At 43.7% G+C, this 26,398-nt stretch overlaps 1 protein-coding gene across 6 annotated transcripts in view; it reads left to right on the top strand.

Annotated features, from left to right (window-relative positions):
- Positions 1-26,398, top strand: part of LOC137373626 (tandem C2 domains nuclear protein) — a 79,806-nt gene that overhangs the window by 13,547 nt on the left and 39,861 nt on the right. For 5 of the 6 annotated variants that reach the window (XM_068038685.1, XM_068038684.1, XM_068038688.1 and 2 more), the window contains exons 2-6: positions 8,579-8,690; positions 11,098-11,235; positions 21,946-22,131; positions 22,822-22,983; positions 26,188-26,273. In XM_068038685.1, the coding sequence (XP_067894786.1) occupies positions 8,657-8,690; positions 11,098-11,235; positions 21,946-22,131; positions 22,822-22,983; positions 26,188-26,273 (606 nt within the window). In that variant the 5' untranslated portion in view covers positions 8,579-8,656. Of the gene's footprint in view, positions 1-3,552; positions 3,716-8,578; positions 8,691-11,097; positions 11,236-21,945; positions 22,132-22,821; positions 22,984-26,187; positions 26,274-26,398 lie in introns of those variants that run through there. The other variant, XM_068038689.1, reaches the window with a different exon arrangement.

The following is a 26,398-nucleotide window of genomic DNA, read 5'->3' as shown; positions in this document are numbered from 1 at the left end:
ATTCTGGTCAATGGTAACCCCTAGGATGTTGATAGTGGGGGATTCAGTGATGGTAATGCTGTTGAATGTCAAGGAGAGATGGTTAGATTCTCTCTTGTTGGAGATGGTCATTGCCTGGCACCTGTGTGGCATGAATGTTACTTGCCACTTATCAGCCCAAGCCTGGATATTGTCCAGGTCTTGCTGCATTTCTACACTGACTGCTTCAGTACCTGAGGAGTCACGAATGGTGCTGAACATTGTGCAATCATCAGCGAACATCCCGACTTCTGACCTTATGATTGAAGGAAGGTCATTGATGAAGCAGCTGAAGATGGTTGGGCCTAGGACACTACCCTGAGGAACTCCTGCAGTGATGTCCTGGAGCTCAGATGATTGACCTCCAACAACCACAACCATCTTCCTTTTGCGCTAGGTATGACTCCAGCCAGCGGAGGGTTTTCCCCCTGATTCCCATTGACCTCAGTTTTGCCATACTCGGTCAAATGCTGCCTTGATGTCAAGGGCAGTCACTCTCACCTCACCTCTTGTGTTCGGCCCTTTTGTCCATGTTTGAACCAAGGCTGTTAATGAGGTCAGGAGCTGAGTGGCCCTGGCGGAACCCAAACTGAGCGTCACTGAGCAGGTTATTGCTTAGCAAGTGCTGCTTGATGGCACTGTTGATGACACATTCCATCACTTTACTGAAGATTGAGTGTAGGCTGATGGGGCGGTAATTGTCCAGGTTGGACTTGTCCTGCTTTTTGTGTGCAGGACATACCTGGGCAATTTTCCAGTGCAGGGTAGATGCCAGTGTTGTAGCTGTACTGGAACAGCTTGGCTAGGGGCGCAGCAAGTACTGGAGCACAGGTCTTCAGTACTATTGCTGGAATATTGTCAGGGCCCATAGCTTTTGCAGTATCCAGTGCCTTCAATCGTTTCTTGATATCACGCGGAGTGAATTGAATTGGCTGAAGTCTGGCATCTGTGATGCTGGGGACTTCAGGAGGGGGCCGAGATGGATCATCAACTCGGCACTTCTGGCTGAAAATTGTTGCAAATGCTTCAGTCTTATCTTTCGCACTGATGTGCCGTGCTCCCCCATCATTGAGGATGAGGATATTTGTGGAGCCACCTCCTCCAGTTAGTTGTTTAATTGTCCACCACCATTCACAGCTGGATGTGGCAGGACTGCAGAGCTTAGATCTGATCCGTTGGTTATGGGATCGCTTGGCTTTGTCTATTGCATGCTGCTTACGCTGTTTGACATGCAGATAGTCCTGTGTTGTAGCTTCACCAGGTTGACACCTCATTTTGAGGTATGCCTGGTGCTGCTCCTGGCATGCCCTCCTGCACTCTTCATTGAACCAGGGTTGGTCTCCTGGCTTGATGGTAATGGTAGAGTGGGGGATATGCCGGGCCATGAGGTTACAGATTGTGGTTGAGTACAATTCTGCTGCTGCTGATGGCCCACAGCATCTCATGGATGCCTTGTTTTGCATTGCTAGCTCTGTTCGAAATCTATCCCATTTAGCACAGTGATAGTGCCACACAACACGATGGACGGTATCCTCAATGTGTAGGCGGGATTTCATCTCCACAAGGACTGTGCGGTGGTCACTCCTATCAATACAGTCATGGACAGAAGCATCTGTGGCAGGCAGATTGGTGAGGACGAGGTCAAGTATGTTTTTCCCTAGTTTTGGTTCCCCCACCATCGGCCGCAGACCTAGTCTAGTAACTATGTCCTTTAGGACTCGGCCAGCTCGGTCAGTAGTGGTGCTACCGAGCCACTCTTGGTGATGGACATTGAAGTCCCCCACCCAGAGTACATTTTGTGCCCTTGCCACCCTCAGTGCTTCCTCCAAGTGCTGTTCAACATGGTGGAGTACTGAGTCATCAGCTGAGGGAGGGCGGTGGGTGGTAATCAGTTGGAGGTTACCTTGCCCATGTTTGACCTGATGCCATGAGACTTCATGGGGTCTGGAGACAATGTTGAGGACTCCCACGGCAACTCCCTTCCTACTGTATACCATTGTGCCACCACCTCTGGTGGGTCTGTCCTGCCGGTGGGACAGGACATACCCAGGGATAGTGATTGCAGTGTCTGGGACATTGTCTGTAAGGTATAATTCCGTGAGTATGACGATGTCAGGCTGTTGCTTGACTAGTCTGTGGGACAGCTCTCCCAACTTTGGCACAAGCCCCCAGATATTAGTAAGGAGGACTTTGCAGGGTCGACAGGGCTGGGTTTGCCATTGTCGTTTCCGGTGCCTCGGTCGATGCCGGGTGGTGCGTCCGGTTTCATTCCTTTTTATTAACTACGTAGCGGTTAGATACAACTGAGTGGCTTTCTAGGCCATTTCAGAGGGCATGTAAGAGTTAACCACATTGCTGTGGGTCTGGAGTCACATGTAGGCCAGACCAGGTAAGGACAGCAGATTTCCTTCCCTAAAGGACATTAGTGAACCAGATGGGTTTTTACAACAATCGACAATGGTTTCATGGCCATCATTAGACTAGCTTTTAATTCCAGATTTATTAATTAAATTCAAATTCCACCTTCTGCTGTGGTGGGATTCGAACCCTTGTCTCCAGAGAAATACCCTGGGTCTCTGGGTTACTAGTCCTTTGACAGCACCTTCCAAACCCGCGACCTCTACCACCTAGAAGGACAATGGCAGCAGATGCATGGGAACACCACCACCTGCAGGTTCCCCTCCAAGCCACACACCATCCTGACTTGGAACTATATCACTGTTCCTTCACTGTCGCTGTGTCAAAATCCTTGAACTCCCTTCCTAACAGCACTGTTGGTGTACCTACACCCCAAGGACTGCAGCGGTTCAATAAGGGAGCTCATCACCACCTTCTCAAGGCAAGGAGGCGTAGGCAATAAATGCAGACCTAGCCAGCGATGCCCACATCCTGCGAATGAATAATAAAAAAAACCTAAAAATTTAAAACAAAACCTCGAGAATCATGAAAGCTTAAAATGAAAATTAAACCCACAGGCAAGATCTCATTTTAATTAGTAACTCTGATGGTCCTTAAAATGCTCCTACTTTGTAACTATAAATTTAATTGCACCTGGAGTACCAAAGTCCTTTGAATTTGTTTTTTTTAAGTTTCTACTTTTGCGAGTTTAAGAAACATTAACTAAGCGAGGCACCAAAAATCTATCTTTGGTCAAAAGCCAAATTAGAATGGCACACCAACTTGGCTTCTTGGCCAATGATTGGAATGTGAAATGAGCAAGTAGGAAGAGAGATAACTGTGTTTACATTAAACAACAATAAAAGAACTATTTCATTTCCTCATTTTTTGAGAAGCTAACAGCTTATATTTATTACTACTTCAGTTAAAGATCAGTAAACAAAGCATACAAATAATGTGTAAGCAACAGCTGTGGATGATGTCTGTACTGTCAATCTAATTGAAGTCATATAAAACTTTATCATGCTAAAACTTTACTAATCGTCATAAGATGGAGGGGAAACATTAACTTGGCTTTGTCTGCCTTGTGTCACTTGCAATCAATATGTCATTACATATGTAGCCGAGAAACTGTACACAGTTGGATTTGCAACATAGTGACTCTTCCAATTTCCCTATGGATGGAAGTGTTGCTCTGTCCAACTACCTTTGGTTATCTGTAGTTTAGAAGGAGAATGATATCCTTGTCTCAGACATCAAAGTGCTTCACACACAATGAAGTACTTTTCATTACATACAAGTAAGTCCATTTTTTGATTATGCTTCTGGATGTTTTGTTATGTTAAAGGCATGACATAAATGCAAATTCTCGTTGTTGAAGCAGAGCTGCAATTGCATTTAAAAGTTTGAGGGGGCATCATCAGAGGCAGTTTTGGGGATTTGAATCATGGTGGAAAGGGAGACATAATCTATGGCAAAACTAAGATAGGGGTTGTGTAGATCTCCATTTGACTCTCCGCTCCAGCTTACGGGAGCAGATTTAGGGGTAGAGTTTTAACTTCACTGCCTCAGTGCTAATCCGACCGAGCAAATTACCCACCTTTTGTGAAAGCAAGTTTAGTCCATTGAAATCCGCTCCATCAGGAAGTGATAATGGGACAAGTATGGAATTACCACCCAGGCAACCAAGATATAAATCAATGTCTTACTCTTCGTTTCCCCCCCCCCCCCCCCCCCCCCCACTCAATTATGCTTTGAAATTTAGCAAATGTTTTGTAGGCCAAATATGGCAGACACTTGCAGAAAAGATGAATCACTAATCTCTTTTTTCTTGGTGGTGTTTGTTTAGTGAGAAATGTTTGCCAGGATATTGGGAGAACTGCCTGTTTGAATAGTGCCTTGGGATCTCAACAGCTACATAAACTGGGGTTGCATCTTGCCAATTCAATATATAATCCAAAGACAACACCTTTGAGCATGAATTACACTCAGTATTGCTCTGGAGTGCCAGCCTACACTATGACCCCAGCCATGGAGAGGGGGGTTAAATCATCAAACACAGGAAAGATTGATACCAACTTAGCCAGGCTGCCACCAGTAGACCTTAACAGTAATGCCCAGTTGATATATTGTGTCAGTCTAGGGTCCATCCATCTTTTAAATTGCTTTTTTTTAAACTCGCCTCTGACTATCGTAAACAATGAAACTCAAGGAATCGGGTTAAGAGTCATTCCAACTGACTTTCAGAACATTATTCCTCAATTTTAAAAGGAACAAAGGATAAGAAAGACTTTGAGATTTTACTATAATGCTGATGATCGTGGTGAGTGAATGTTTGAGGACCAATACGATGGTGTATTGGTGACTGAGGAGAGTGTCTTCTTTCCTAGTGCATATTTCTAAAAGATTAAAGCAAAATACTGCGGATGCTGGAAATCTGAAATAAAGACAAGAAATGCTGGAAATACTCAGTAGGTCTGGCAGCATCTGTGGAGAGAGAAGCAGACTTAACATTTCAGGTTGGTGACCCTTCTTCAGAACTGGCAAATATTAGAAATGTCAAAGGTTATAAGCAAGTAAAGTGGGTGTGGGGCAAGAGATAACAAAGGAAAAGGTGTGGATTGGACGAGGCCACAGATTAGCTGAGCAGAAGGTCATGGAGCAAAGGCAAACAATATGTTAATGGTGTCTTGAAAGACAAAGCATTAGTACAGATAGGGTGTTAACAAACTGAAGATTGAACAGCAGCAAGTACAAACATGAAAAAAACAGTGGGTAAGCAAACTGAACAAACTAAGATGAAATAAAATAAACATACAAAAAAACTGTAAAAAATGTAAAAAAGAAAAAATAACTAAAAATAAAAGTAAAATGGGGGGCCTGTCATGCTCTGAAATTATTGAACTCACTGTTCAGTCCGGCAGGTTGTAGTGTGCCTAATCAGTAAATGAGATGCTGTTCCTCGCGCTTGCGTTGATGTTCACTGGAACACTGCAGCAAGCCCAGGATAGAGATGTGAACATGAGAGCAGGGGGGAGTGTTGAAATGGCAAGCAACCGGAAACTCAGGGTCCTGCTTGCGGACCGAGCGTAGGTGTTCCGCAAAACGGTCACCCAGTCTGTGTTTGGTCTCCCCAACGTAGAGGAGACCACATTGTGAGCAGCGAAAACAGTATACTACATTGAGAGAAGTACAAGTAAATCGCTGCTTCACCTGAAAGGAGTGTTTGGGGCCTGGGATAGTGAGGAGAGAGGAGGTAAATGGGCAGGTATTACACCTCCTGCGATTGCAGGGGAAGGTGCCATTGGAAGGGGACGAGGTGGTGGGGGTAATGGAGGAGACAAGGGTGTCGCAGAGGGAACAATTGCTTCGGAATGCTGACAGGGGAAGGGAAGATGTGTTTGGTAGTGGCATCACGCTGGAGGTGGCGGAAATGGCGGAGGATGATACTTTGGATATGGAGGCTGATGAGGTGGAAAGTGAGGACAAGGGGAACCCTGTCATGGTTCTGGGAGGGAGGGGAGGGGGTGAGGGTAGAGGTGTGGGAAATGGGCCGGACACGATTGAGGGCCCTGTCAACAACAGTGGGGGGGGGGGGGGAGTCCTCGGTTGAGGAAAAAGGAAGATATATCAGAAGTGCTGTCATGGAAGGTAGCATCATCAGAGCAGATGTGTCAGAGATGGAGAAACTGGGAGAATGGAATGGAATCCTTACAGGAGGCAGGGTGTGAAGAAGTGTTGTCAAGGTAACTGTGGGACTCGGTGGGCTTATAATGGATATTAGTAGACAACCTTTCCCCACCACCTCGTCCCTTTCCCATGGCACCTTCCCCTACAATCGCAGGAGGTGTAATACCTGCCCATTTACCTCCTCTCTCCTCACTAACCCAGGCCCCAAACACTCCTTACAGGTGAAGCAGCGATTTACTTGTACTTCTCTCAATGTAGTATACTGTATTCGCTGCTCACAATGTGGTCTCCTCTACACTGGGGAGACCAAACACAGACTGGGTGACCGCTTTGTGGAACACATCCACTCAGTCCACAAGCAGGACCATGAGCTTCCGGTTGCTTGCCATTTCAACACTCCCCCCTGCTCTGATGTTCACATCTCTATCCTGGGCTTGCTGCAGTGTTCCAGTGAACATCAATGCAAGCTCGAGGAACAGCATCTCATTTACTGATTAGGCACACTACAGCCTGCCAGACTGAACATTGCATTCAATAATTTCAGAGCATGACAGGCCCCCCATTTTACTTTTATTTTTAGTTATTTTTTCTTTTTTACAGTTTTTTTGTATGTTTATTTTATTTCATCTTAGTTTGTTCAGTTTGCTTACCCACTTTTTTTTTCATGTTTGTACTTGCTGCTGTTCAATCTTCAGTCCGTTAACACCCTATCTGTACTAATGCTTTGTCTTTGAACACACCATTAATATATTGTTTGCCTTTGCTCCATGACCTTCTGGTCAGCTAATCTGTGGCCTGTTCCAATCTACACCTTCTCCTTTATTATCTCTTGCCCCACCCCCGCTTTACTTGCTTACTCCCTTTGACATTTCTAATATTTGCCAGTTCCGAAGAAGGGTCACTGACCTGAAACGTTAAGTCTGCTTCTCTCTCCACAGATGCTGCCAGACCTACTGAGTATTTCCAGCATTTCTTGTTTTTATTTCTAAAAGTTACTTTTTTGATTTGTTACGATTTCCAACTTAAAAATAAATATAATAAAAACAAGAAATGCTGGAACCACTCAGCAGGTCTGGCAGCATCTGTGGAAAGAGAAGCAGAGTTAACGTTTCGGGTCAGTAACCCTTCTTCAGAACTAGCAAATATTAGAAATGTCAAAGGTTATAAGCAAGTAAAGCGGGGTGGGGCAAGAGATAACAAAGGAGAAGGTGTAAACAGGACAAGGTCATAGAATAGCTGACCAGAAGGTCGTGGAGCAAAGGCAAACAATATGTTAATGGTGTGTTGAAAGACAAAGCATTAGTACAGATAGGGTGTTAACGGACTGAAAATTGAACAGCTGCAAATACAAACATGAAAAAAAACAGTGGGTAAGCAAACTGAACAAACTAAGATGAAATAAAATAAACACAGAAAAAAAAATTAAAGAAAGGAAAAAAAGGGTCACTGACCTGAAACGTTAACTCTGCTTCTCTTTCCACAGATGCTGCCAGACCTGCTGAGTGGTTCCAGCATTTCTTGTTTTTATTTCAGATTGTCAGCATCCGCAGTATTTTGCTTTTATTAAAAATAAGTATCACTGACTTCTATTTAATTTGATTTGAAATGAATTGTAAACAGCAAAACGGAAAGATTTTTTGGAAAGCAGCAAAATAGCCATACCTATTGCCGGCAGCCCCTGCAGTGTCTGTCCCAGTTCAGAGAAATGTGCGTTTTATTTTTTGCAATAGTAGCACCTTGCTGTATGGCTGAGAAATATGGGTGACTTACAGCCACCAGGAAAAGGAGCTCAGTAATTTCTATCTTCGCTGTCTGTGGAGCATTATGGATATCTCCTGGAAGGACAAAATCACAAATGCGGCAGTGCTCTCAAAGGCAGAACTCCCAAGTGTGTTTGCAGTAATCAAACAGAGGGGGCTTAGGTGGATCAGATACGTCCGCAGGATAGATGCTGGTCACATACCCAAGGACCTTCTGTATGGTGAGGTAGCTGGAGCCAAACGACCAGTGGAGCTCCACTTCAAGGATGTTTGCAAACATGACATGACATGACTTGACTATCGCACCTGGGAGTCAATAACTGGCGAAAGAGGGAAATGGCGACACATCCTGTGCGCTGGTGTGCATTACCACAATGACCAGTTGCTACAGCAGCTTGGTAACAGGCGCCAACGTCAAAAACAACAACTCACAGTGTCACTTGCATGCGGCACTTGTGGTAGAACCCACCTCTCAAAGATTGACCTTCACAGTCATCAGCAAAGGTCCACCAAGAGAAGACACCCGACCTAAATGGATTGTTTGCTGCATGTCCATCATCTTTCATAGATAGAAGGACGCCAACCAACCAGTAGTTAATAATTGGATTACATTCTTCTTCTTCTGATTTTCTAAGGCCATGTTCAATGTCTCTGAAAACTATTTAAAAATTTTCTTTTAAGAAAATGACATGTTGCTCCTTTTATTTATGCAGGTGTGCTGTGAAATGTCAATCACTTACAATTTTTTAAAACAAAGTTCTAAAAGTCTTGGAGCCTGAATAACTGAAAGAATGGTAGCCCTGCAGTTAGGTACACCCTCACCAGGTAGGTCTCTGATATCATAGCTGGCCTCCGATAGGAGTTCAGTTTTAGTGTTGGGAATCCTTTGTTAACAGTTCGGTTTCTGACTCTCTGCACTTCTGGTTTGAAGGGCCGAATGGCTTTCTTCTGTGCCATAAATGACTCTATAACACTGCTATAGAATAATCTGGAATGGTAAACCAGGTTAGATACCATCCTATTTTCCTGATGTTTTTAAGTGCTTTAGTAGTGTGCTTTGTGACTAATTATTAATTTTGAAGTACTTTGTATTCATAGCTAAATTGATCACAATTGCAAAAATCAGGACTTTCATTAATTTCATTCTTGATACATTAAAACTAAGCTTTGAGTTTAATTTTATTACGAATCAGGTGTTTCTTGTAAATCAGTGCAGCATATTCCCATTTGTATTAACATTGAATGCATTTAGTTTAATACCCATTATCCAGGTAACTTTTTATTATGATAAATGGGACTAACTAGCTATAAGCTATCAGGACTGCACCTTTGATAGTCTTCTACATTTCTGTAGAGTATTTTATGGTGACATGTTAATCATCTTGTTGGACCCCAATAAAACCCTTTTGAACAAGATCAGAATATGTAATATAGCAAAAAAATGAAAACGGATATCTCCCTATCGAACCTGTTCTTTTTGCAGAGCATTTGCCTATCCTGGACTGTACCAAATTCATTTATCTCCAGAGGGCAGTTTTCTTTCAGTCTCTCTCATCTCCCTCTCCTCAACATAGTAATTTCTAACACATCACTACCCTTCAGAAGTACGGTGCCAATATTGTTCCACAATATTGCAAGTGCAGTCTTGCTGATAATCAATATGAGATCAGAACAACTTGTATTGCTTTTCAAATAAGCTCCCTTCAGGTTTCTTAGTATTTGATTTGCCTTACTGATGACCACCTCACATTGACTAAATTTTTGGTGAACAATTCAATAACCACAGCTTCTTTGGATTTCTAATTCTTTTGCGGATAGGAAATTCCAAAGTATCATTCTTTCTTGGCGCACACATCTCATGTTACCTATCCACTATGTAGAACCTTGTATTTAGCCACCTAAAAAAGTCCATTGGACATTTCTTAGCTCATCTATAATGGTCCTGTGCTGAACATTCAATTTTGGCAGGGATATAACACAAGTGGAATCAGATCCATCATTGTTATACACGTCAGCCATATCTCCCTTCACTGGTTGAAAGTTTTCTTTGAATACTGATAATGTCCTTAAGACTTATCACCTGGCAACAAGGCTTAGTGTCATCAGAAAATGATAGATAGGTAGCCTCCCGCTCTATTGTCTAAGAAGAACAGATGATACAGAACAGACCGACTCCACACCAAAGACTTTTCTATCAACCCTTCTGTTGACTGCACTTGCAGGGCACAAATTGGCTGTCATGTTGCCACACATTACAACCGTGATTACACTTCAAAAATACTTCATGTAAAGCATGTGGGGACATTATGATGTTGTGAAAAGCACAATATAAATGCAAGTTCTTTCTTTCACTAATGCTGATCCAGGTTACTATCCAACAATCTAATTTGCCAGTAATGCAATTAAACATGAATCTTTTAACAAGCCTTTTGAAAACCCATGTAAGTTCCATCTCAAAGAATTCCAATGGATTTGTGAGGCATGCTACATCATTTCCAAATCCATGCTATGTACTTATCATGGCATTTCCACTCTTAACAACAATTGATAACATCCTGTAAAATATTGCCAAGCAATTCTTATCTCAGTACAGATGTTAGGTTAACTAGCATTCGCTGGTTCATTCCTCAGGGCAATGCCTTGACCAATCAGAGTCAAGCTGCCTGGTTTAAATTTCAAACAAAACTTGGCAGTTAATTGTCAGTCACCATAAACTGGTGCATTCTCCATGGCAACACCTCTACCAATCAGAGTTTACTTGCCAACCAATCAGCATTCTCTTCTCATACAGAATAAAGTTGTTGTTTTTCCCCTTACATTGGTATTCTTGCCGATTGTCCTGATGAGTGTAAGACGAAAAGCTTCAACAGCATGTCTCTATTTTCAGCAATACAAAGAAGTACTCAATCCCATGCAGTACCTGCTAGATCTGGAATTCTTCTAACAAACATGTGACCACCACGTACTCTCACTTTCAAGTCAGCTGGCCATGTAACAAAGCTCGAAAGATGGCCAAGCTGTAGAATTTGTTTACCAGTATAGAGTCAAAAAGCACAGAAGGAGGCCAAGCAACCCTTTGTGCCTATGCTGGCTTTTTCAAAGAGCTATCCAATTGTCTGACTCCCTCTGCTCTTTCCCCATAGCCTGACAAATTTTCTCTTCAATCACAATGTTTGGAAGCCCTGTATTACTCTGTATTGCTATTAAACCTCATCATCCCCATCTCTTGCAGCATCACTTTGGTTGCTCGTCCCAGTTTTCATTGGATTGTTGTTTGGTGTTGTACTGGGGCTCACCGCAGACTTTCTAAAGAATTGCTGCAAGAAAACATTTTCAAAGGAAAACGAAATAGATGACACCAAAAGTAAAAGTACGTACGTTTTTCCTGCTCATGTTAAGTTTCACTTTGGGATAATACAGTAAAATCAGGGTAGGGTTGCAACCAGCTGCTAGGGTGTAAAACTGGTGTTGTAGATCGGCTGCCATTCATTAGGTAGTTTCAGTTTCAGGCTGATAAAATCTACCCCATTATTTCCATTTTAAACCCCATGCATCAAGTACTAGAAGTCAAGTATTTTATTGATCTGATCATAAATTTGTGCCTGTGTTAAAAGTTAACTTTGGAAGACTGCGTGCGAATCCCATACCATCTGTCCCTCTGGGAAGATTGCAGAATTGACACTGTTGCAATTAGTTAAGTTTACAGCATCCTGTTAATGGATAATATCATTCCGGAACTTTCCAAAAACTGCTTTAAGAACCTAAGGACTTTTCCTATTTAAATGCTCTAGAGATAATATTGTTAAAATAGCTACTTTTTATTAGGATAATTCCAACTATCCCAAACATTTGGATGACCAGTGGTCATAATAATAAAAGCAAAATACTGTGGATGTTGGAAATCTGAAATAAAATCAGAAAGTGCTGGAAATACTCAGCAGGTCTGGCAGCAGCTGTGGAGAGAGAAGCCGAGTTAACATTTCAGGTTGATGACCTTTCATCAGAACTGGCAACAGTTAGAAATATAATATGTTTTGAGCAAGTGAAAGGTGGGTGAAGAAGAACAAAAAGGATGGTCTGAGATAGGGTAGAGGGCGGGAGAGATAAAATGACAAAGATGACATGGAACAAAAGGCAAAGGAAGTGGTTATAGTTGTAGTAAAAGACAAAGCATTTGTCCTCCAGAGACAGCGTAGATGGAAGAATAATGAACAGCTCTGTCCCAAAGCAAAAACATGAAAAGCACGTTTAAGACTGGCACATGGTAAATAATCAAAATGGGGTGCATGGTCTGAATTGTTGAACTCAATGTTGAGTCCAGAAAAGAGCACATGGTGCTGGGAGAGGCGTCATTGAAAAGAGCACGGAGTGCTGGGAGAGGCGTCATTGAATAGAGCACGGAATGCTGGGAGAGGCGTCATTGAAAAGAGCACATGGTGCTGGGAGAGGCGTCATTGAAAAGAGCACGGAGTGCTGGGAGAGGCGTCATTGAATAGAGCACGGAATGCTGGGAGAGGCGTCATTGAAAAGAGCACAGAGTGCTGGGAGAGGGTTCATTGAAAAGAGCACGGAGTGCTGGGAGAGGCTTCATTGAAAAGAGCACGGAGTGCTGGGAGAGGCGTCATTGAAAAGAGCACAGAGTGCTGGGAGAGGCGTCATTGAAAAGAGCACGGAGTGCTGGGAGAGGCTTAATTGAAAAGAGCACAGAGTGCTGGGAGAGGCGTCATTGAAAAGAGCGCAGAATGCTGGGAGAGGGTTCATTGAAAAGAGCTGGAGTATTGGGAGAGGGTTCATTGAAAAGAGGACGGAGTGCAAGGAGAGGCTTCATTGAAAAGAGCACAGAATGCTGGGAGAGGCGTCATTGAAAAGAGCACAGAATGATGGGAGAGGCGTCATTGAAAAGAGCACAGAATGCTGGGAGAGTCGTCATTGAAAAGAGCACGGAATGATGGGAGAGGCGTCATTGAATAGAGCACGGAATGCTGGGAGAGGCTTCATTGAAAAGAGCACGGAATGCTGGGAGAGGCGTCATTGAAAAGAGCACGGAATGCTGGGAAAGGCGTCATTGAAAAGAGCACAGAATGCTGGGAGAGGCGTCATTGAAAAGAGCACAGAATGCTGGGAGTGGCGTCATTGAAAAGAGCACAGAATGATGGGAGAGGCGTCATTGAAAAGAGCACAGAATGCTGGGAGTGGCATCATTGAAAAGAGCACAGAATGATGGGAGAGGCGTCATTGAAAAGAGCACGGAATGCTGGGAGAGGCTTCATTGAAAAGAGCACGGAATGCTGGGAGAGGCTTCATTGAAAAGAGCACGGAATGCTGGGAAAGGCTTCATTGAAAAGAGCACAGAATGCTGGGAGAGGCATCATTGAAAAGAGCCCGGAGTGTTGGGAGAGGCCTCATTGAAAAGAGCCCGGAGTGTTGGGAGTGGCTTCATTGAAAAGAGCGCGGTGCTGGGAGAGGTGTCATTGAAAAGAGCCCGGAGTGTTGGGAGAGGCGTCATTGAAAAGAACCCGGAGTGTTGGGAGTGGCGTCATTGAAAAGAGCGCGGTGCTGGGAGAGGCGTCATTGAAAAGAGCCAGGAGTGTTGGGAGGGGCGTCATTGAAAAGAGCCCGGAGTGTTGGGAGAGGCCTCATTGAAAAGAGCCCGGAGTGTTGGGAGTGGCTTCATTGAAAAGAGCCCGGAGTGTTGGGAGAAGCGTCATTGAAAAGAACCCGGAGTGTTGGGAGTGGCGTCATTGAAAAGAGCGCGGTGCTGGGAGAGGTGTCATTGAAAAGAGCCCGGAGTGTTGGGAGAAGCGTCATTGAAAAGAACCCGGAGTGTTGGGAGTGGCGTCATTGAAAAGAGCGCGGTGCTGGGAGAGGTGTCATTGAAAAGAACCCGGAGTGTTGGGAGTGGCGTCATTGAAAAGAGCGCGGTGCTGGGAGAGGCGTCATTGAAAAGAGCCTGGAGTGTTGGGAGAGGCGTCATTGAAAAGAGCCAGGAGTGTTGGGAGAGGCGTCATTGAAAAGAGCCCGGAGTGTTGGGAGAGGCCTCATTGAAAAGAGCGCGGTGCTGGGAGAGGTTATCCTCTATCCTTTCCTCTATCCTATCGGATCCTCTGTTCAGTAGAACGAGCTCATTCAAGTAAATCAGGTGTGACATCACAGGCACGCAGGTAGGTGATTGGTTGGGAAGAAGCTACCTGTTTGGTAAGTATCTGGTAAGTAGTTAAGGTCTATTCTAATCCTAACATTTAAAATAGTAAAGGAACTAGTGGTAAGTTTAATAAAATAAATTAAAAAAGGAAAATAAAATAAATAATTGAATAAAATAATTAAGCAGTTAATTGAAACGCATTAAGGATGACAGGACAGATGATGTGTCACAACTGCAGCGTGTGGGAGCTCCTGGATGCCAGTCTGTTCCAAGGCAAACACGTCTGCAGTAAGTGTTTGCAGCTCGAGGAGCTTCGGCTCAGAACCATTGAACTGGAGGCCTAGCTGCAGACATGGCGACACATCTTCTTCTTCTCCTTCTTTGGTCTCCTTGTCTCGGGAGACAATGGGTAAGCGGCTAGAGGTGGTCAGTGGTTTGTGAAGCAGTGCCTGGAGTGGCTATAAAGGCCAATTCTATAGGGACAGACTCTTCCACAGGTGCTGCAGATAAAATTGGTTGTCGGGGCTGTTACACAGGTGCTCTCCCCTTGCACTTCTGTCTTTTCTCCTGCCAACTGCTAAGTCTCTTCGACTCGCCACACTTTAGCCCCGCCTTTATGGCTGCCCGTCAGCTCTGGCAATTACTGGCAACTGACTCCCACGACTTGTGATCAATGTCACAGGTCTTCATGTCGTGTTTGCAGATGTCTTCAAAGCGGAGACATGGACGGCCGGTGGGTTTGATACCAGTGACGAGCTCGCTGTACAATGTGTCCTTGGGGATCCTGTCATCTTCCATGCGGCTCACATGGCCAAGCCATCTCAAGTGCTGCTGGCTCAGTAGGGTGTATATGCTGGGGATGTTGGCCGCCTCGAGGACTTCTGTGTTGGAGATACGGTCCTACCACCTGATGCCAAGGATTCTCCGGAAGCAGCGAAGATGGAATGAACTGAGACGTCGCTCTTGGTTGACATACGTTGTCCAGGCTTCGCTGCCGTAGAGCAAGGTACTGACGACAAAGGCTTGATACACTCGGACTTTTGAGTTCCATGTCAGTGCGCCATTTTCCCACACTCTTGTGGCTAGTCTCGACATAGCAGTGGAAGCCTTTCCCGTGCACTTGTTGATATCTGCATCAAGAGACAGGTTACTGGTGATAGTTGAGCCTAGATAGGTGAACTCTTGAACCATTTCCAGAGCGTGGTTGCCGATATTGATGGATGGAGCATTTCTGACGTCCTGTCCCATGATGTTCGTTTTCTTGAGGCTGATGGTTAGGCCAAATTTGTTGCAGGCAGTTGCAATCCTGTTGATGAGTCTCTGCAGACACTCTTCAGTGTGAGATGTTAATGCAGCATCGTCAGCAAAGAGGAGTTCCCTGATGAGGACTTTCCGTACTTTGGTCTTCGCTCTTAGACGGGTAAGGTTGAACAAGCTGCCCCCTGATCTTGTGTGGAAGAAAATTCCTACTTCTGAAGACTTGAACACATGTAAGAGCAGCAGGGAGAAGAAGATCCCAAACAGTGTAGGTGCGAGAACACTGCCCTGTTTCACGCCACTCAGTATAGGAAAGGGGTCTGATGAGGCGCCACTATGCTGAATTGTGCCTTTCATATTGTCATGGAATGAGGTGATGATACTGAGTAGCTTTGGTGGACATCCGATCTTTTCTAGTAGTCTGAAGAGACCACGTCTGCTGTAGATGTCATATACATGGACTTCAGTAAGGCGTTTGATAAGGTTCCCCATGGTAGGCTGATGGAGAAAGTGAAGTCGCATGGGGTCCAGGGTGTACTAGCTAGATGGATAAAGAATTGGCTGGGCAACAGGAGACAGAGAGTAGCAGTGGAAGGGAGTTTCTCAAAATGGAGACGTGTGACCAGTGGTGTTCCACAGGGATCCGTGCTGGGACCACTGTTGTTTGTGATATACATAAATGATTTGGAGGAAAGTATAGGTGGTCTGATTAGCAAGTTTGCAGACGACACTAAGATTGGTGGAGTAGCAGATAGTGAAGGGGACCGTCAGAGAATACAGCAGAATATAGATAGATTGGAGAGTTGGGCAGAGAAATGGCAGATGGAGTTCAATCAGGGCAAATGCGAGGTGATGCATTTTGGAAGATCCAATTCAAGAGTGAACTATACAGTAAATGGAAAAGTCCTGGGGAAAATTGATGTACAGGGAGATTTGGGTGTTCAGGTCCATTGTTCCCTGAAGGTGGCAATGCAGGTCAATAGAGTGGTCAAGAAGGCATTCGGCATGCTTTCCTTCATCGGATGGGGTATTGAGTACGAGGGTTGGCAGGTCATGTTACAGTTGTATAAGACTTTGGTTCGGCCACATTTGGAATACTGCGTGCAGTTCTGGTCGCCACATTACCAAAAGGATGTAGATGCTTTGGAGAGGGTGCAGAGGAGGTTCACCAGGATGTTGCCTGGTATGGAGGGCGCTAGCTATGAAGAGAGGTTGAGTAGATTAGGATTATTTTCATTAGAAAGACGGAGGTTGACGGGGGACCTGATTGAGGTGTACAAAATCATGAGAGGTATAGACAGGGTGGATAGCAAGAAGCTTTTTCCCAGAGTGGGGGATTCAATTACTGGGGGTCACAAGTTCAAAGTGAGAGGGGAAAAGTTTAGGGGGGATATGCGTGGAAAGTTCTTTACGCAGAGGGTGGTGGGTGCCTGGAACGCATTGCCAGCGGAGGTGGTAGACGCGGGCACGATAGCGTCTTTTAAGATGTATCTAGACAGATACATGAATGGGCAGGAAGCAAAGAGATACAGACCCTTAGAAAATAGGCGACATGTTTAGATAGAGGATCTGGATCGGTGCAGGCTTGGAGGGCCGAAGGGCCTGTTCCTGTGCTGTAATTTTCTTTGTTCTTTGAGGTCAAAGGCTTTGGTGAGATCAATGAAAGCAACGTAGAGGGGCATCTGTTGTTCGTGGCATTTCTCCTGTAGCTGGTGAAGGGATCAGGGAGGGGGAAAGTTATCTGGACATTTTGTATCAGGAGGTGGTCACACCCGTTAGGGTAGGGTCTTCTGATTTGGTCAGTGATCGGGGACAGGATAGTGTGGCTGCAGCTGAGGCAGGTAAGCAGACCCAGAGGGCAGGAGTGCAGGAGCCTCAGCTTTTACAATTGTCCAACAGCTTTGAGGTTCTTTCAGCTTGTTTGGATGACTCCATGGTACAGGAAGCCATTCAGGTGGAGGGAGAAAAAAGGAATGTAGTGGTAGTAGGGGATAGTATAGTTAGGGGGATTGACAGTGTTCTCTGCAGCAAAGAGCGAGAGTCCAGAAGGCTGTGATGCCTACTGGTGCCACGGTTCAGGACATCTGCTCAGGGTTGGAGAGGAACTTACAGTGGGAGGGGGAGGAACCAGTCGTTGTGGTCCATTTCGGTACCAAGGACATAGGCAGGACAAGGAAAGAGGTTCTGCATAATCGGTATGAGGAACTAGGCACCAAATTAAGAAGCAGAACATCAAAGATAATAATCTCTGGATTATTACCTGGGCCACGTGCAAATTGGCATTGGGCAAATAAGATTAGAGAAATTAATGCGTGGCTCAAAGATTGGTGTGGTAGAAGTTTGTTCTGGTTTGTGGGGCACTGGCACCAGTCCTGGGGAAAGTGGTGGCTGTACTGTTGGGACGGTCTACACCTGAACCGTGCTGGGGTTGGTGTTCTAGTGAGCTGCATAACTGGGGAAGTAGAGAGGTTTTAAACTGAACAGTGGGGGCAAGGGATCAAATTTGGGAAGATATGGTAAATCAAGGAGTAGAGACAAGGCACGAGAGAAAGGTATTACTATGACAGGAAGGGACAGAGCGTACAAATCTAAGAGTAAATTAACAGATAAGGCTAGAGGTTACAAAAATAATAAAAGAACAAACTAAAGGCTCTGTATCTGAATGCACGTAGCATTCAAAACAAAACAGATGAACTGAGAGCGCCAATAGAAATAACTAAGTATGATCTGATAGCCATTACAGAGACATGGCTGCAGCACGACGTAGATTGGGACCTGAATATTGAAGGGTACATGGCATTTAGGAAGGACAGGAAGCTAGGAAAAGGTGGAGGGGTAGCTCTGTTAATTAATGATGGTATTAGCGCAATAGAGAGGGATGACCTAAGTTCAGGAAACCAGGATGTAGAAGCAGTTTGGGTAAAGATGAGAAATCATAAAGGCAAGAAGTCACTTGTGAGAGTGGTGTATAGGCCCCCTAACAGTAACCACACTGTAGGACAGGGTATAAAGGAAGAATAATGGCAGATTGTCAGAAAGGTACAGCGATAATTCTGGGGAATTTTAACTTACGTATAGACTGGAAAAATCAGATGGGCAGAGGTAGCCTAGATGAGGAGTACATAGAATGTTTTCGGGATAATTTCTTGGAACAGTATGTTCTGGAGCCAACCAGAGAGCAGGCTATATTAGACCTGGTATTGTGTAACGAGATAGGATTAATTAATGACTTCATAGTTAAGGCGTCCCTAGGAAGCAGTTTGAGGGAGAGAAGAGTGGGTCCAAGACTAGTATTTTAAATTTAAATAAGGGCAATTATGGGGGCATGAAAGCAGAGCTAGCTAAAGTGAACTGGCAAATTAGGTTAAGGGATTGGTCAATGGAGATGCAGTGGCTGACATTTAAGAGGATATTTCAGAATACACAGAATAGATACTGGGACCTGCCGTTCGTGGTTAACTAAAACAGTTAAAGATAGTATCAAACTTAAAGAAAAAGCATATAATTGCACAAAGATGGGAGGCAGGTCAGACAATTAGACAGAATATAAAAAAACAGCAAAGAATGACTAAAAGATTGATAAGGAAGGTAAAATTAGAGTATGGGAGAAAGCTCGCTAGAAATATCAAGACAGAAAGTAAGAGTTTCTATAGATATTTTAAAAAGAAAAGAGTTAACAAACTGAGTGTTGGTCCTATAGAAAGTGAGTCTGGGGAATTAATAATGGATAATAGGGAAATGGCAGATGAATTGAACAGGTATTTTGCATTGGTCTTCACCATTGAAGATACAAGTAACATCCCAGTGTTAGCTGTAAGTCAGGAAATGGAAGGGAGGGAGGAACCCATGAAAATTACAATCACCAGGGAAGTGGTACTGAACAAATTGCTGGAGCTGTGGGCCAACAAATCCCCAGGTCCTGATGGACTTCATCCTAGGGTCTTAAAAGAAGTGGCTAGTGAGATAGTTGATGCGTTAGTTTTAATTTTCCAAAATTCCCTAGATTCAGGGAAGGTTCTGTTAGATTGGAAAAAAGCAAATGTAACTCCTTTATTCAAAAAGGGAGAGAGACAGAAAGCAGGAAACTACAGGCCAGTTAGCTTAACATCCGTCTTAGTGAAAATGTTAGAAGCTATTATTAAAGATATAGTAGGGCACTTAGAAAAATTCAAGGTAATCAGGCAGAGTCAATATGGTTTTGTGAAAGGGAAATCATGTTTAACCAACTTATTGGAGTTCTTTGAGGGAGTTACATGTGCTGTGGATAAAGGGGAACCAGTGGATGTATTGTACTTAGATTTCCAGAAGGCATTTGATAACATGCCACATCAAAGGTTATTGCAGAAAATAAAAGCTCATGGTGTAGGGGGTAACATATTGGCATGGATAGAAGATTGGCTAGCTAACAGGAAACAGAGAGTCGGCATAAATGGGTCATTTTCTGGTTGGCAAGATGTAACGAGTGGTGTGCCACAGGGATCAATGCTGGGGCCTCAACTTTTTACAATTTATATGAATGACTTAGATGAAGGAGCCGAAGGTATGGTTGCTAAATTTGCTGTTGACATAAAGATAGGTAGGAAAGTAACTTGTGAAAAGGACATAACGGGGCTACAAAGGGATATAGATAGGTTAAGTGAATGGGCAAGGACCTGGCAAATGGAGTACAATGTGGGAAAGTGTGAAATTGTCCACTTTGGCAGGAAGAATAAAAAGAAGCATATTATCTAAAAGGGTGAGAGATAGCAAAGCTCTGGGTGTTCTAGTGCATGAATCGCAAAAGGTTAGTATGCAGGTACAGCATGTAATTAGGAAAACTAATAGAATCTTATTGTTTATCACAAGATGAATTAAATACAAAAATAGGGAGGTTATGCTTCAGCTATACAGGGCATTGGTGACACCACATCTGGAGTACTGTGTGCAGTACTGGTCTCCTTATTTAAGGAAGGATGTAAATGCATTGGAGGCAGTACAGAGAAGGTTTACTAGATTAATGCCTGGAATGGGCAGGCTGTCTTATGAGGAAAGATTGGACAGGCTAGGCTTGTATCTGCTGGAATTTATAACAGTAAGAGGTGACTTGATTGAAACATATAAGATCCTGAGAGGTCTTGACAGGGTGGATGTGGAAAGAATGTTTCCCCTTGTGGGAGAATCTAGAACTTGGGGTCACTGTTTAAAAATAAAGGAGTCGCCCATTTAAGACAGAAATGAGAATTTTTTTCTCTCAGAGGGTCGTGAGTCTTTGGAATTCTCTTCCTCAAAAGGCAGTGGAAGCAGAGTCTTCGAATATTTTTAAGGCAGAGGTAGATAGATTCTTGATAAGCAAGGGGGTGAAAGGTTATTGGTGTAGGTGGAAATGTGGAGTAATCAATTCAGCATGAACTTACTGAATGGTGGAGCAGGCGTGAGGGGCCGAGTGGCCTACTCCTGCTCCTAATTCGTATGTTTGTATATATGTTCGTATGTAAGGCTGTAAAGCGCCTAATTGGAAGTTGAGGTGCTGCTCCTCGAGCTTGAGTTGAGCTTCACTGAAACACTGCAGCAGGGTGAGGACAGAAATGTGGGTGTGAGAGCTGGGTGGTGAATTAAAATGGCAAGGAACTGGAAGCTAAGGGTCATGCTTGCAGACAGAGTGGAGGTGTTTCGCAAAGCGGTCACACAATCTGCGTTTGGTCTCCCCAGTGTAGAGGAGACCGCATTGTCAGCAGCGATTACAGTATAATAAATTGAAAGAAGTACAAGTAAATTGCTGCTTCACCTGGAAGGAGTGTTTGGGGCCTTGGATGGTGAGGAGAGAGGAGGTAAAAGGGCAATTGGTTACACCTCCCACGATTGCATAGGAAGGTGCCATGGGGAAGGGAATGAGGTGTCGGGGGTGTTGGAGGAGTGGATCAGGGTGTCGCGGAGGGAACGATCCCTTCGGAATGCTGACAAGGGAAGGGAAGATATGTTTGGTGGTGGCATCATGCTGGAAGTGGGGGAAATGGTGGAGGATGATCCTTTGGATGTGGAGGCCGGTGGGGTGGAAAGTGAGGATAAGGGGAAGCGCCATTGGGATTGTTCCCCCATTACACACTGGTCCACTCCTCCATCACCACCGACACCTTCTGGCAACAAGTGTGAATGCGGCCGGGAAAGGTGAGTACATTGTTTTTAAAAAAAAAAATGATTTACTTGTCAGCCAAGAGAAACAGTATTGCTTCTCTATGCCCCACAAGGAAAGCTTGAATCTCACCTGCCTGTGCATCCATCTCCCTCGGCCAACAATGCCCTTCTGACCTCCTCCTAAAGAGTTGTAAGGCTGCTGGTAAACTGTTCCATTGCATCCCCCGTAGTAACGTCCTGTCACCCGAAATCTCACTCCTGCCATGCCAGCTAGCACTTCACCCTCTGCTTCCCCCTACCCCACAGGGTCGGTGAGAGGCTGATGTGGATCATGAAATGAGATTTCAAGGTGAAAATTTACAGCACATTGTGGATGTCCACATAGCTTCCCGCCTGGCATTTGTTTTGAAAAAATTACCTGCTAATTAATCTAGAATTGGATTGCCAATCCTAAAATTGTCGATCAAGCATTTTCCCAGTTTTGGCAATTGTAGTTAAACAAACAGCTTTAAGTTCAGTAGGTTGATAATGAATACTAATAATGAATTAAAAACATTGAAATCTTCTCAGTTCCTAGGGAACTTGCAAGTCCAGCTTCCCAACCAGAGTCTGGACGGAAGAAGATAGGATTTACCGAGGATATTTTGCTGTCAAAATTGCCCCCTGATGGCAGGGAGGTGCCCTTTGTCGTTCCAAATCTAAAAGCGACCTATATTCAACCCAACTTTTACCAGAACTATGACGACACCGTGCCAGGTATAGAATTTGTTCTGATTGTCTGTGACATTCATTGAATTGTTGAGCATGTCACAGCTTAACTTTCTGACTGTAATATTTACACTGAATGTACTAATGACAACAACAGCAATAATTTGTATTTATATAAGGCCTTTAACATAGGCAAATGACCCAAGGCACTTCACTAGGGGTAGGAAGAAAAAGGTGAATACTGAGCCAAAGGAGATATTTAGAAAGTTGACCCAAAGCTTAGTCTAAGAGGTGGATTTAAGAAGGTCTGAAAGGAAAGCAGGGAGGTGGAGAGGTTTATGGATGGAATTTCAGAGCATGAGACCTAGGCAGTTGAAGGCAAGGCCACCAATGGTAGGGGAAGGGGTGAGGGAATATGTGAGATTCCAAAGAGAGGAATGGAGAGTTCGGTTGGGATGGAGGGAGTGAGAGGGTTTGGTAGATTATAGCATTGGAGGAAGGTGCATAGATGTGGAGAGACAAGACCATGGAGGGATTTAAACACAAGAATGCAAATTTTAAATTTGAGGAATTAGGAGCCAATGTAAGTCAGTGAGGACAGGGATGATGACCAAACAGGACTAAGTGTGGTTTGGAACCCTTTACAAGCAAATGGATACTTTAAGTAACCACTCGATCATATCAAGATGCTAGTTGAAAATGTTGACTTGTAATACTTGCTAACTACTTTATTGGCAGGTTTCTCGAGAACTCATTATACTGAAAGAAAACTGGAGCTATCCAGACACAGACAAGATATTGATGAAGTCTACAATCCTAATTATATGTTGCCGCACATTACTCCAAGTCTGGGTAGACATATGCTACCTAAGGGGCAAACAGGAAGTCCATCTGGGTCAGGTAAGGAATACTATTTGAATTGATTGACTTAAGAATAAGGATAGTGAAGGAGGAAAAAAGCAGTTTAAAACAGCAAGTTCAAGGGAGCATGGAAAAACATACCTTAAGGGCAGATAGTGGAGAAGGATAGTGAAGGAAAGAAGAAACAAAACTGGAAGGAACAAGGTATACAGGAGAAGGAATGGGTAAGGGATGTAGTGTTTATTTATGAATGCACAGGTCATTAGAACTAGAAATCATGCAACAAGAGGCACTAGTTGGAATGAGAGATATGATGTTTTAATATCATGTGGAAACCTGGCTACAGTTTGATTAGGACTTTGAATTAAATATTGCTGAATATAACATTTTTGGGAGAGATACAGAAAGAATCATAGCCTGATATAGGACAAGAAGAAAGTCATTCGGCCCATCATGCTTATGCTGGATTAAGGGCACAATTACAAACATTGGAAGAAAAGTTTGTATCAATGGTGTTGCTAAGGAAGATTTGGCCTGGGTCGAGGTAATAAATAATAAGGGATCTGTTAATGGGAGTACATTTAAAACATTGAACAGTGGGAAAGAAATTTTGATTGAAGAGGAGATAACTAATCAAAGTTTGTGGTAGTAAAAAGGGTTGTAACATAGAGTTTTCCTAAGGAAGATTCAAAAAGTACAAAAAAATTATCTTGCCAACGCTGTTACATCAACAAAGGCCTGTGATATGATAACTGTAAATATACCAACTGACTGTCAAGGAGCTGAGCTCAGTGCACCTAACAAAACGACAAATGATTGTCTTGTAGATAGTTGAGCATATTGTTGAATACCAGACTTATTATTCAGCAGGTTACTGGAATGATGGCAGGACTAGTTTTTCACAGGCAACATTCCATTGACCGAATCACGTAATCACCCAGAGCAACATATAACACAACAGATTTCTGATTTGATGCCCTAATTATATATTTAAAATAAACTGTACAAATATAATGTATAATGTATCTACAATATATCCTTGGCTAGTTGATGGTCCACTTGTCTGAGTTAGAAAGTTGTGGTTTCAAGCCCACTTCAGAGACTTCAGCACAGAATCTAAGCTGACACTCCAGTGCAGTACCGAGGGGGTGCTGCACCATCTGAAGTGCAATTTTTCAGAAGAGGCATTAAAACAACATCTTCCCTCTCAGGTGGATGTAAAAGATCAATGGCGCTAGTTGAAGAAGAACAGGGGAGTTTTCCCTGGAGTCCTGGCCAATATTTGTCCCTCAATCAACATTACTAAAACTGATTATCTAGTCATTTATTATGTTGCTGTTTGTGGGAGCTTGCTGTGTGAAAATTGGCTGCTGTGTTTGCCTACATCACAATAGTGATTACACTTCAAATGTACTTCTAAAGATGTAAAGTGTTTTGGGATGTCCTGAGGTTGTGAAAGGTGCTATATAAATGCAAGTCTTTCTTTTTAAATTTCTTTTTACTTTATTCTTTTATATTCTTTTTTTCTCTTTTTTCTTCTTTCTTTCATGATTCTGATCCACCTAAAAAAAAGTCTTACCTTGTTGATATGTTCTTTCTCGATACAGTTTCTTTTGTGGCTTAGAAACTATTTTCTGCTCAAATTCATCCTTTCCCAAGATCCCAAACATATGGAACTCCTTATCTTCCTCACTCTACCTTTCCTTTTAGTTACATCCTTTCAAAACTCAACTGTAATGTCACTTCATACTTCTGCTCTTTTATTTCTCTATCTTGGTAGTATCCTTTCCTCCCGGCCTTGACACGTCACTAGGTTTCTGAATACTTACAAAAAAATCTGTGCTGCAATAGGGCCCATCCCATCAACAAGGAACACAATAATATATAGTGCACACAGCAAATTATAGAAGAGGAATGCAGAATTTTTTCCACATATATGGAAAACAACCTAAACGGAACTACCTCTTCGAAAGCCACCAGCGGTTTTATTTTTAATCTGTTTATTTCCTTGCATTCACTAGGTGTAACCATAATTAATCTTTCCAGTAATTGTGGCTATGGCTGCTGGCTGTCTGCCACGCAGACAACTCCCTTGTACCATGCATCTGGGATAAATACCTACTTTGAATGGAAGGCTTGAGAGAGAGTTGCCAATTGGCATTGCCAATCAAATGATCATCAGTGAGGCCCATTTTGGACCTTTGACCAAATACCACGCGTGATGGTGCCTAAAAGTGCAGACAGCTCGTAAAATAATTCAACTACTTCATCATTCAATGTTGCTGGGGCATGAAAATGGCGTCTGTGCAAATCAACAGACCACTGCATAAGAGTTGAATAATGAGGTGTAAAGGTAGTTGGGTATTGCAAAGTTTCACTTTATTACCTTTTGATAGTTGAAAAAGAAACTGCGCAGCATTTTGCTTCAGGAAACCAAATGGGCTGAATTTTAGCTCCCGGATATGGGTGGGTTGGGGCTGTGTCAGAAGTTAAAATGCAAGAAATCTGAAGCAGGAACCCAACCCACTTCGAACCTGCCCATTACCTGTGTTAATGGAGGCGGGATGAGGGGTGGGTGACCAATCTTCTCGCGGGAAGCGGATTGGTCATTTAAATATTGTGATAAGGCTGTGAGTCTGATTGTGATTCAGCTTTTTGAATTTAAATATTGTTGGCCAGGTTTCCTGGAAGTTGGTAGCTACAGCCAGGTGAGGCCTTGGCAAATTCAGGAAGTAAGTGCCTTTACACCTACCTCCTGGATCCAGTGTGCCTGCCTCAGGGACCCCCGCGATTGGGTACCCCAGTCCTCTGATCGCTTCCTCGCAACTCTGATTCCTCCTCCCTGCCAGAATACTGGATTGGCAGCCCACCTGAGATCGCCCCCTCCCCACCTCTGAGAATGACACCCCCACCTGCACTCTGGGCATGGGCTTAGCTAGCCCTGCAGCCTTCACTGGCCGGTTGCCCCGCCCAACGGGAAGCTGGCCTGTCAATCAAGCTGGTTTTTGGGCGGGGTATCGATTGGTGACAGCACTCACACGTTGTAGAGTTAAAACTCTGCAGCATGTGGGGCAATGTTGGCTTCCGAGTTCTCCGTGTCTGATCTGCTTCCTCCCTGCAGGCTAGGTAAGTAAAAATTTCAGCCCCTTGATTGGGTTTAGGCCCACATGGCTATCAAAGTCTGTGATCATTTGGGAATGATTATTTTATCTTACAAATCCCAATGTGCGCTTTGTGTTTCAGCATGGGAGTTAAGGAGCCCACAAATGAGTAACGCACAAGGCTTAAGCAGTTCCATGTTTGACCTTTCAAGTCCACGGCAAGCACAAGTAAGTCTCTAATCAGTTAGAACTCTGCAACCAGATTAATAATGGTGGAATAGGCGTGCATCTTCTCAATATTCAGCGAACAGGTGCTTTAATATAAAAGGCTTATTTTACGTGAAAGCATGTAT

This window comes from Heterodontus francisci, chromosome 9 (assembly GCF_036365525.1).
Source record: "Heterodontus francisci isolate sHetFra1 chromosome 9, sHetFra1.hap1, whole genome shotgun sequence".
In the NCBI taxonomy this organism is placed as follows: Eukaryota; Metazoa; Chordata; class Chondrichthyes; order Heterodontiformes; family Heterodontidae; genus Heterodontus; species Heterodontus francisci.
The sequence above is the reverse complement of the archived record's forward strand: the minus strand, read 5'-3'. Positions and strand labels throughout refer to the sequence as shown.